Below are 12,450 nucleotides of genomic sequence, written 5' to 3' on the forward strand. Positions count from 1 at the left end.
TCAGTTTCTCAAATCCTTCATCTTTTTTTTTTTTTACTTTAGAGTCTTTGAACATGTTTACCTCCATCAGCAATGCACTTTTTGTCTAGAGTCTTGCTCCAGTAGGTTAACACTTGTTTGCTAAATGAATAAACAAATGAATACAACATATTTAAAATAACCTTTCCCAAGGAAAATCAAAATCGCAGAATTCTAGAACCCACACTCCTTAGAAACCATCTAATACAATCTTCTGAGGGGTCCAGAAAAGGTCTTTGCCCCAAATAACTTTGTGGTAGAAACCTAGGAAAGATACCCAAAAAGGATCAGCCATCCAGGGTGGAACCTAAGGCTTGGCTTTAAAGACTACAATAGTGAAACAATTTGACCTGTTTTGAGAAGGCCAGAAGGAAGACTTGAGATGGCAACAGCGACATAATAACAAACTTTCTCTCTGTATGTGGCTACAAATTTTTCCTTTATATCGTAGTTGTTTCCTTTATTTTAGCCAGATTTAACATACTGTATAGGCCCTGTCTCATGGCTCAGTTGGTTAGAGCATCATCCTGATGCATCAAGGTTGAAGGTTTGATCCCTGGCGAGGGCATTTCACTGAATGCATAAGTAAGTGGAACAACAAATCGAATTTCTCTCTCCTTTCCTCTCTCTCTGTAAAATCAATAAAAAAAATTTAAAAAAATAAAATTATATATAAAACTGCTTGAGTAAACATATTCATTTTATTCTGATAGAGCTTAAGAGATCAATAAAACAGTAACAGAGTTTTAATATACATTTTTTTTGAAAACATAGTTATCAATAATGTTCTTTTAAACACTACACTTAGAAGCAGCCTATAGGTTGACCATGACTAAATGCAAATTTCAGAAGACAATAGCAGATTCTGCAAGTTATGTCTGGCTGATACTTTTTCAAGGGCTATGTGCGTTTGCATCAGGTGAGATGAACAATGAGTGACCCTAAATGGAGTCACTGTGGTAAGCCCCACCGAAACTTAATACCTAAACTGATTTCAGTTTCCAACTGCCCCAGGACTGCAATTTTAAATGTTTTAACAAGCCATTACAAGTGATTTAGTTGCATGCTAAAGGTTGAGGACCACCGTTTTAATCCATACTTCTCTTTAAAAATTGGAATTATGGAGTTCCACAGAGATTAGGTGAAATTAGTAACACAAAAATAAAACAATGACTTTGTCTGAAAGACACTAATTTGCTTGCTTAAAAGACATCTTTTGTATAATTTCACCTTGTTTCCCAGTCCATGTGTTTAAGTTTTCTGTGGTTACTCTAACAAATTACTAATTTAGCAACTTAACAAAAACTTACTATGTTACAATTCTGAAAGGTCAGAAGTCCAACATCTGTCCCTTTGGGCTAATTCAAGGTGTCATCTTTACTTTTTGAAAGCTCTAGGAAAGAATCAGTTTCTTTGCCTTTTCCACATTCCATGACTCCTGGCATCTTCCATTTTCTAAGCGAGCATATATGTATTTTAAAATCAGTGATTTTTTTTTAAACTAAATTTTGAAGTCTTTACAAATGAGTCCAGTCACCAACTCTGCTTATTACCTACACATTCCAGTATTACAGTCATTGGCACAGACTATGTCATAGAGCCAATGACAGTCACACAAACGGACCGTCCAATATCCTCAAGCAACAAAATAACAAACTACAATAAATTATACTTAATATAGCATTTTACTATATCAGGAAAGATTATTATTTCATTGTAGGACAAGATGTTAGAAAGTTTTAAATAAAAAGATTTTCTGCTTATACCTCGGTTAACAGGGCAATTCAACTAGTTAGAACAGTTCATTCCCCCAAAGACGGCACTTAATCACATTTTTCTGCATCATTTTAATTCTCACTGATATATAGCATAATTTTTCTTAAAACAAAGATGAATAGTGAGAGATTTAAGGAAAATATTCAATTAGAAGACTACACACCTAAAGGAGTTGTTTCGGGGGGTGCGACTATGCATTACTTCTTTTAACTTTTCTGTGTTTTTCAAATTTTCATTACTGAACATGTCTTATTTTTATGATAAAAAAAGAAAGAAAAAAGGAAAAGAAAAACGAGCATGATGTAGTCACTTGCGATGAATTATAGGCTTGACTTTTGAAGTAGTTTTTCAGTCTGTAGGACATAAACGACAGGCCGTTTTCTTACAGTCACGTGAAGCATACATAGACTCTTCCCTGATAAATTATTTTTTGAAACCTTCTTTAAAAATGAAGACCACAAATCATTTCCTAAGTTGCTGCCTCACTCTACTTTTCCTCTTTAGTTGGTTATGGTTTAAATTCTAAGGCCTTCTCGGACAAATGAACTTTTAACATTTTATCAAAGGTAATCGTGGTGCCACAGAACCCCCACTTCGGCGCTGGCCCGGGCGGGCGGGACGCGCTCACGCCCCGGGTCTGCCAGCGGCCCTGGGCGGTGGGCACTTGGGCCGAAACTCGCCCAGGCCGGGCGGGCCCGCGGAGGGCCGGCCCCACGGAGAGCCGGGGCGCCGGACCCCAGCAGTCGGTGATCCGGCCGCGGCAGCCCGCTCCCGAGCTAGCCGAGCCCGGGTTCCTGGGGGAAAGCGGGCCGGGGGGCTGCGGCGGCGGGGCGGGGGCGGGAGCCGGCGGCACCGTGGGGGAGGAGCGGCAGCTGTGGCTGCTGGAGCTGCTGGGCGACGGACAGGAGGCGGTGGCACAGACCCACCCCTGCCCACAAGGACAGTCGCAAAGGCCTCCGCTGATGCATTTGCCTCTGGGCGGGGTGGGCGGACAGCCGTAGCCGCGGCGACTGCAGAAGGAGCGAGGGGCCTGAGGAAGCCTGACAGTAGGAGCCCCAGCGCGGCGGGTGCGGCCATTTTTACGGCCGGGACGGAGGGAGGCGTGTTTGCGCGCCCGCCTTTAACCTCTCTTCCTGGGGGCCTGTGGCTGGGGGAAGTTTCTCAGGCGGCCTGGGTGGGCGGTGGATGGGGAGTCGTGGGCCGAGAGGAACCGGGCCTGGAAAGCGCCGCCGCCGCCGCCGCCGCTCTCATTGCCCCGGAGGGGCCTGAGGAGAATCCCCGCGCCGCTAGGCCTGGAGCGCCTGGCCTTCTTTGTGTAGGCCTGTCTGGCCGTGGGGGCGCCGCCCGCCTGTCGGCTGGGTCCTAGGCCCGCAACCCTGAGGCGGTTATTCTTCTGCGGTCCGGCCCCTCTTCCCGGCGAGCGTGGCGGCTGTGTGGGCCATGGATTAAGGAGGAGGCGGCGTGGGAGGAGGAAGATGGCGGCTGGCAAGAGCGGCGGCAGCACAGGGGAAATTACTTTTCTGGAAGGTACTTCTACATCTGCCCTTGCCGGGGTGCGTGGGGAAGTACAGGAAAATGTGCCCCCCCTCCCGATACCCGGATATTCGGTTATTAGCACTGAGTAGGTTCGGGGGCGGTGGAGGTACACGGGGGCGGGGGCTGCCCGGGCTACGGCGGGGAGGGAATGTGCGGTGAGAGCGCTGGGTTCGAGTCCTCGGGTGCGAGGGTCTTGGTCCGGACCGGGCCCCGCTAGAGGGATCGCCTAGATCGGGCTGCGAACCGGGTTGGGTGGGCGTCCTTGGTGAGCATGCGTAAATCTGACATTATTGGATTTTTTTGGGTGGTGGCCTAAGGATGAGAGCAGTTGCCTTCAGGTCTTGTTGGGTCTTCAAGGGAGGTTTCAAATTGCTACAGCTGGGTGAAATTGGGGGCCAGTCTAAGCAGGCTGGAGAGGTACTTCTACTGAGTCAGTTTTATAGCCCCTTTCCTTCTCTTTCGCAAAGCTGCAGGCTTCCTTTTGCAGCCGTCGTTCACATTAGGCCTGGCCTTGTCTGATATTCTTACAAAATGTGTTTTGCTAGGCATATTTTATAGAATAATTTATCAGAAAAAAGAGAATGCGATGAACAAACTCAATTTTGGGACAGTCACCAAAGCTAATAGACAAAGTTTGGTTGGTTGCATTTTTGTTCACTTGTGAGGGCAAGTTAAACATAGCTAGTCTTAAGGAAAACTGTATCTTGATTATTGTTGGGAATGGTGGTGATGGGTAACAATATTGGCCTTTTGCCTATATAGTAAGTATATAAGGACCCCCCCAAATACAGCTAAATTCATTGTAGTTGAGGACAAAGAACTTTAATGTTCACTTTGCTTAGTTTTTTGCGTTCAGTTTCACACTGGTAATTGGGTGTATACACATACACTCACAACGTTTAGGAAGATGAGTGTATCTGCTTGTGCAGTAATCGTTAAAAAGTTGAGTAATTGACAAGATGATTTTCATGTGCAGTATAAGTGATACTTTTTTAAAAAAAATAACGAATTAGAAGCATTTCTAAATTAAGAAAGTACCACTTAACTGTGGTAACAGGTTCTTTAAGAGGGTGTTCAGGGATGGGTCATGCCGTGTTTGTGGCTTTATTAACAAGACTCGGAACAGTGCCTGAAAAACAGTAGATACTTAACAGTCTAATGAAAGAATAGGGACTAATGGATGTGGGAGGGAAAAGAAATCTTAATTTACTTAATTCTTCCATGAGTATATATCAAAGCAAAAGGAATCTTACCTTGCTATGCAAGCCAGCCTTTGTCTAAAAGTGATGTGAATTTTATGAGATTCCTAGTAAGAAGATGTGGAAACCTTGTAAGTTTTTCTGAGACCATTTAACATTACCTTTGTTTTACCTCTATTCTAGTCTGGGAGGACTAGATGCCTATTAGAGGCTGAGAGGGGTACAGCTTGTGTTACAGGTGGTGCTATGTGCGTCATTTTTTGTTTTGGTATTGAAACCTTAAGAGATACTTATTATATTCCATACACAGATGATTGTGCTTTTGTACTGTGGTAAGTTTTGGGCTTCCATATGCTTTAAAAAAAAAAATTGACAGAGAAAGAGAGCAATTTGTTGTTCCACTTACTTATGCATTCATAGGTTCATTCTTGTATGTGTCTTGACCTGGACTTGAACCCCACAACCTTGGCATATCTGGCAATGCTCTAACCAACTTAGCTACCAGGCTGGGGCCTCTCCATATACTTTTGATGCAGTTTAAGTTTTGACTAGATGAACATGGGATAGAAAGAGCACAAATAAAGCTAACAGATACAGGACTGATGTGAATTTCAAGCTGTTACTTTAGTTCATTCTAACTTAAATGTCTGTGAATGTCTAGGTGTGATGAGTTTGAGTTTCTTTACGCCTTCTTCAGCATTCTCATAAAGAAAGCAAATGGTAACTTTTTTAGTGTGGGGGAGCTTTGCCTGAAGAGCCCCCTGTCTGCTGCAGATGAGAATAAGTCTACCAAGACATGATCTGCTTGGGGAGGAAAGGTGGCCACACTCCCAAAGGAGAAGGACCAGGAGCCTGTTCCTCAATGGGCTTTTATTGGGTTCAAGTTGCACAGGATACAGGTAAAGCTCATCAAGCATGTCAGGCAGTAAGGATCAAACAATAGATAACATACGAAGAACTCTGAGGGCTTGTTCTGAGTCAGGGTCAGTTAACTAAAGGGCTGTAAGACTTTGGGGAACAAACTCATTTCATACTAGGACTCTTATCAGAAAACTGAGGGCATTCTTAGCAAAGCAGGTTTCACAGGATTTTATGCATTCTTTCTTAGGCCTGATCACCCTGGGGAACTTCTCATTTCTGCCCAGGGCTGCACCGCCCTCCCACATTGTTTCAGGCTTAAGTCAGGCAGGGGGAGTAAGGCAGCCAAGAGATTAGGAGACTTCTTGCAGACAGAATGAGGGCTCAGGCTATGTCAAAGCCCAGGGGCGAGGGTCCATCATCTTTTTCTGTAGTCCCCCAAGTCCTTCCCTGAGTGCCCCTTTGTGACCATGCCTGTCTTAGGTCGTCCTTTGATCCCTTGAGGAGGAATCTTATATGTCATTGGCTAAACAGTCATCCATCTGGGGCCAAGCAGGGGGAAGTAAGGGGGGCAGAGGTGGCACCCCTGCCAGGAAGATAAGCTCTGTCTCCTTAGTGGCTTATGGTCCCAAGGTCCTTTATTCAGCTTTAGCCATGGGGAGTTACAGCTTCTGAAACCAGGCAGGGCGGTTCTTAACAGTTAGAATATGAGCATTAGGGAATGCAAGGATTTCAGTTTCTCATATGATTTTCCCCTTTTAAAAAATATATTTATTGATTATGCTATTACAGTTGTCCCATTCCCCCCCCTTCACTCCACTCCCTCCTGCCCCCCCCTCCCTCCCACATTCCCCCCCTATAGTTCATGTCCATGGGTCATACTTATAAGTTCTTTGGCTTGTACATTTCCTATACTATTCTTACCCTCCCCCTGTCTATTTTCTACCCACAATTTATGCTACTTATTCTCTGTACCTTTCCCCCTGTCTCCCCCTCCCACTCCCCTGTTGATAACCCTCCACGTGATCTCCATTTCTGTGGTTCTGTTCCTGTTCTAGTTGTTGGCTTAGTTGCTTTTGGTTTTGTTCTAGGTGTGGTTGTTAATTTTTTTGCTGTCCTTTGCTATCCTTTTTACTGTTCATATTTTTTATCTTCTTTTTCTTAGATAAATCCCTTTAACATTTCATATAATAAGGGCTGGGTGACCATGAACTCCTTTAACTTGACCTTATCTTGGAAGCACTTTATCTGCCCTTCCATTCTAAATGATAGCTTTGCTGGATACAGTAATCTTGGGTGTAGGTCCTTGCCTTTCATGACTTGGAATACGTCTTGCCAGCACCTTCTTGCCTGTAAGGTCTCTTTGGAGAAATCAGCTGACAGTCTTATGGGAACTCCTTTGTAGGTAACTGTGTTCTTTTCTCTTGCTGCTTGTAAGATTCTCTCCTTCTGTTGAATCTTGGGTAATGTAATGAAGATGTGCCTTGGTGTGTTCCTCCTTGGGTTCAGCTTCTTTGGGACTCTCTGAGCTTCCTGGACTTCCTGGAAGTCTATTTCCTTTGCCATATTAAGGAAGTTCTCCTTCATTATTTGTTCAAATAAGTTTTCAATTTTTTGTTCTTCCTTTTCTCCTTCTGGCACCCCTGTAATTCGGATGTTGGAACGTTTCAAGATGCCCTGGAGGTTCCTAAGCCTCTCCTCATTTTTCTGAATTCTTGTTGCTTCATTCTTTTCTGGTTGGATGTTTCTTTCTTCCTTCTGGTCCACACCATTGATTTGAGTCCCAGTTTCCTTCCCATCACTATTGGTTCCCTGTACATTTTCCTTTGTTTCTCTTAGCATAGCCTTCATTTTTTCATCTAGTTTTCAACCAAATTCAACCAATTCTGTGAGCTTCTTGATTACCAGTGTTTTGAACTGTGAATCTGATAGGTTGGCTATCTGTTTGCTGCTTAGTTGAATTATTTCTGGAGCTTTGAAGTGTTCTGTCATTTGGGCCATTTTTTTTTGTCTTGGTGCTTCTGTTACTTAAAGGGGTGGAGCTTTAGGTGTTCCCCAGGGCGGGGTAATGCTGGTTGCTGCCCTGTGATGCTGTACGTGGGGGAGGGGCCAATAGGAAGGAATAGCGCCCGCTCCACTCTCTCCTGGATTTCAGTCACTCCCTCTGCTACCCACAATCAAATTGGGCCCCTCTGGTGCTGGTTCCCGAGTGGGTGGGCTTGTGCACACCCTAGGCCCCTGTGGGTCTCTCCAGTGACCTCTCCTGTGAGGCTGAGAGTTTCTCCTGCTGCCACCCCAACCCCCACAGGCGTTTTCAATCAGAGGTTTGAGGCTTTATTTCCCCTGCGCTGGAGCCCTGGGTTACGTGGTCTGCTTCTCCCCGCCATTCCTCCTTGTGTATGTGTGCGCAAATGTGGGGCCGCGGGGTGCTACCCGCCGCTCTGCCTGCCCCGTTCTCTGCCACTCTGAGTCCGGCCCTCTCGGTTTATCTGCGTGAATGTGGGGCCGCAGGGTCTGCTACTGGTCAGACTGCCTGCCCCGTTTGTCCCACACTCCGCCAGTCTTGGTCCCACCACAGCCACGCGAGTCTTCTCTGCCCCGGCTGCCCGTCTCCGTCCCTCCTACTGGTCTGGATGAATGTTTATTTTTTATCTACTTGGTGTCGGACTTCCTTGCCGTTCGATTTTCTGTCAGTTTTGGTTGTGCGAGGAGGCGCAGTGTGTCTACCTATGCAGCCATCTTGGTTCTCCTGTCTCGTACTTATTTTTTAAGAGAGGTGAAGAGAAACATCAATGTATGGTTGCCTCTCGCACACCCCCAACAGGGGACCTGGCCTGCAAGTGAGGCATGTGCCCTGACTGGGAATTGAAGTGGTGACCCTTGGGTTTGCAGGCTGGCACTCAGGCCACTGAGCCACACCAACCAGGGCTGTTTTACATTCTTATAAGCACTAAATACATGGTCTTTTCTGGCTTTGTCAGAGAAAAGGAGGCTTACAGGCTACCTTTGTACTTTATTTTGTTTGTATAATATTACACTAAAATTTTGTGAATTTAATTAAGCCTCAGCTTGTATTAAATTTTTTTTCTTTGACTTGTTTCTTTCTTTCTATTCATTTAACATTGTCTTATACCCCCCTTTCACTTGTGGTAGTTCGGCGGGTTTCTTTTTGTTCACCCATTGAACAGATACTTATTGAGCAACTGTAATGTTGTAGTTACAGTGCTGAAAGGCACAATGATGACCAGGGGTAAGTGGTTTCTTCATGGAGTTTTAATCCAGTGGGAAAAGTCAGTGATCAAATAATCACACTTGTAAATGTAAAATTATAACTGTGAAATGCAGCCAAAGGGGATTATTCATAATAATGAGAATTCAATCTAATCAGAAGAGTTTGAAGGGTGAATAAAAGATAAAAAGGTGGGGAGATGGTGCTTTCCAGGCAGAGGGAATAAAATAAAGTGAGTGTGGCATGTTTAGGGAACTAAAAGGAGGACATTGTGGTGCTAGCAAGGATAGTGGTACAAGATGGGACTGAGGTACCATTATCAGATTTGTTTCAAAAAAGATCACTGGCTACCACATAGAGCGGTAGAGAGGCACAAAAGCTTATCGGTGAGACCATTTAGGAAACTATTGCAATATAGAAGTGATGTTAGCTAGCTTGTTTTTGTAACCTTTCTTTTGATATTTTCCCTCTTCTTTCCTCTGTGGAACCTCTAACAAATTTACTTCCTCGCACATTTCTTTCTTTCTTTCTTTTTGTTTTTATGCTGCAATTGTTCATATCTAGCTCTCTTTGCTTTTGCCTTTTTTCTTTTACCAAATAATTGCCACACCAATATTTTCTTCCATTTTTTCCTGCCTTCCCTTTTATACATACCCACCCACACACACCCCTTTGTTTGTTTTCCTTTTTATTCTGGGCCCATCTCCCTTTGGACTTTGCCTTGTAGGCTGAAAAGACTACAGTGTTTCTTCTATATCAACAAAATTTCTTATATCTCCAGATGAAAAGTGTCTCTCATTTCCCCAAGCCATACTTACCCATACTTGTTATAAATGCATATAAATGTAGTTTAACCCAGTTAGGTTAGTTTGTCACTTTTACTGGGGGCAGTAAATACTTCAGAATAACCTCTTAAATGAAGCGCACTTTCTCCTAAATAACCAGCATTCCATGAATATGTGCCACCTGCTCAGGAAAACATACCAGAAAGTTCTCCACTCTGCCCTGCTCCTTTTTCTTTTGATTGCACTACTTTTAGAAACTATGTCATGGATTCCTTGTTTATTCTTTACGAAAGTATATGTATTTCCTGGTTTCTTCCCAGAAGTGGATTCATAAATTCTCCTTATCACTTGATTACATGTACTCACATGGAACAGTAGAGTAGAAACTCACTTGGAATGGAAGTGATTTTGATTAGAAATTCATTGAGAACATGAACTCAGAAGCCGGAATGCTGGAATTCAACATCTAGCTTTACTACTTATTAGTTGTTTGATAGATTATTTAATCTCTGTTTTCATATGTGTAAAACAAAGATACTAATTGTAGTTACCTCATAAGGTTCCTATAAAGATTGAATGTGTTAATGTATATAATATTAAATTCTTAGAACAATACTGGGTATGTAACTCCAAGAACTAAGTGTTGGTATTACTATATTTATTTTCCTAGGTAGAGAAAAGAACTTCCTTATTTTGCTTTCCTTCACTTCTATCTTGCCTTCTATTTTATTTGAATTCTAGTTTTTATTGTTCTTTCACTTACTACCTTTCTTTTTCTAGGTGTTAGCTGATTGTTCAATTATGTGACCCATAGCAAATAACTGGGGAAATCAGAACTGGAGCTTGAGACCTAACTTAACAGCCTTAACCTCCTTCAGCATTTTCTTCCTCCCTGCCTTCTTTATCCCTTTGCTTCTGCATTCTTCCTCTTACCTACTTTACCTTTGGGAGGAGTGTTGGGTAAGAGAAGGAAAATAATAGGAAATTAAGGGGGGGTTATCATCTATTGATGAAACAGAATTCTAAGAAGGCGAAAGCAGAAGCCACAGATCTAAGGCCCAACCTAATAAATTACACAGTATTACTTCTGCCACATTCTCTTGGCTAGAAGGTCACAGAACCAGCCCAGATTCAAGGGAGGGTGATGCTGACTCCAGCCAGCTATGTTTGCAGTGTTGTGGATGTGACGAACAAATTTGCGTGGACTGGAGAAGTCTTGTGGAGAAAAGGGACGGCATGGCCACTCTCTGAGTAGAGAGCACCCCAACCCTCGCCTAGACAGGCTTTTATTGCTTTTCTGGGAGCATTACATCAAGGAAGGTGCTCATTCATCATGCACAGGTTTGCTTTAGGTGATTACCTTTTACAGATAACAAAGAAAAGGATGTTGCAAATGCAAGGGAAAAAGTGGTTGAACTGGTTACACTCCATCCTTGGGAGGTTTAGCACAGACTTTAGGAAGTTACTTCAAAGATATGCATTAAACATTTGCTGCCTTAACTCAGGGTGAGGGAGTTTTAGCAAAAGCAAGCCTCAAAGCAGCCTAGATATAATGGAGGCCTGGTTCCCCATGGGAAAGCTGATCTGTGGGCCTGGCTCCTATGTGCTGCCCTGTGCCTGTTGGTTTCCCGAACCAGGGCTGAGCTATATTCGCCATTGCCACTCAGACTGGTTCCCTGTAACTGCCCCCTTGTTTTTAGTTAGGACTGCCACAGTGGTGAGACCCACTCTTCTTTCTACTTGCTGGTCTTTTATACGACCCTGGGAAAATAATTTGCAAATGCATCGAAGTACACAAAGCATTATTAGAATCAGTAAGCAACTGGCATCTCCAAGGACCCACACTCTCAGGTTAAGTCCTTCAAACCAGTTTTTGGGGTTTAGCCAGCTGAGATTATCATGGAGGGTTTGGGACACTTTCTGTTCAGTAAGGCACTTGATGTCACTGAGCTGTTGGTGGAGTTCAAGCTGGAGCTGATCAATTTGTCCTCTAAGATTGGTAGAAAATGTGCCCTGCAGATGATGACGAGTATCTGCCCAGGAATGCTCGCTGGAATTCCACTTCAGGGTACAGGATGTACAGCTTAGAGAAGTCTGGATTGGGAGAGTCCGATGGAATGGAGGTGGGTTGTTGCCGGGGAAGCTTTTTCTATAATGTGGCTTCACCCTCTTTGCTGGCAGCTCCAAAGGTCCTTCTGGAGTGGAAACACAAGCGTGCCTTCTTCCCCAAGTTAATAGTTCAACTGGGCCTTCCCATTTTTCTTCCCCTAATGGGTCTTTGTATAAGACCAAGGGGTGTGGGCCTGCAGGACTGTTTTGCACAAAGTGTTTGTCTATGGGTGACTTTAGACTATCATCACAATTAAAAAAATTGTATGTATATATTACTAGCATGGTTAAATTACTGGGGGATGTTTCCTGACTCCCTTTTTTTTGTTTAATAATGTTTTAAAGGTTTGGCAAGTTCTTTCAACAGTTGGTTGACCTGTAGGATTATAAGGGATACCTGTTTTATGCCAAATTCCCCATTTTTCTAAGAAAGCCTGAGTGGTTTGTGCAATATATCCCAGGCCATTATTAGTCTTGATTTCTTGTGGACAGCCTAGGTGGCTGAAGGCCTCGAGCTGTAACATTCTTTGCTGATTCCCCAGTGAGGGGGAGGGGCCTGTGGAGCAAGCACCTGAGTAAGTGTCTACTTGGAAAGACAGGCTCCCTGCTGTTTTTGCACCGGGCAATGAGTTTGAGCAGCAAGTTAATTACTCTGTTGTTCTCAGGACCTGGTAGTTCCTAGGTCTAGGATTAACATCTGTTTGCCAAATCATTCAAGGTCACAACCCTCTGGGGTTAACGCTGAGAGTAGGGTGATTTGCATTCCCCACTGAGTAAGGAGGTCCCTGCCCCAGATATTACGTGAGGCAGTAAGGACATAAGGTTGAATTCATCCAACTTGCCCATCCAGACCAAAACATTTAAGAGAGTACACACCTTTTTGGGGTTGAGAAATGCCCCCTATTCCAATTTTAGAAATGTAAACGGAATAGAAATCCCT

The 12,450-nt window shown here is 43.8% G+C and overlaps 1 protein-coding gene across 5 annotated transcripts in view; it reads left to right on the forward strand.

Annotated features, from left to right (window-relative positions):
* The first annotated feature begins 2,415 nt into the window (after window positions 1–2,415).
* SENP6 (SUMO specific peptidase 6) overlaps window positions 2,416–12,450 on the forward strand; it is a 112,060-nt gene continuing 102,025 nt past the window's right edge. For 4 of the 5 annotated variants that reach the window (XM_053913517.2, XM_024576679.4, XM_024576680.4 and 1 more), the window contains exon 1: window positions 2,720–3,321. Coding sequence is in view for 3 of the 5 variants with exons in the window: in XM_024576679.4 (XP_024432447.2) it covers window positions 3,270–3,321 (52 nt within the window). In the remaining 2 variants the exon portion in view is untranslated. Of the gene's footprint in view, window positions 3,322–12,450 lie in introns of all 5 variants that reach the window. The other variant, XM_024576681.4, reaches the window with a different exon arrangement.

This window comes from Desmodus rotundus, chromosome 11, assembly GCF_022682495.2.
Source record: "Desmodus rotundus isolate HL8 chromosome 11, HLdesRot8A.1, whole genome shotgun sequence".
Taxonomy (NCBI): Eukaryota; Metazoa; Chordata; class Mammalia; order Chiroptera; family Phyllostomidae; genus Desmodus; species Desmodus rotundus.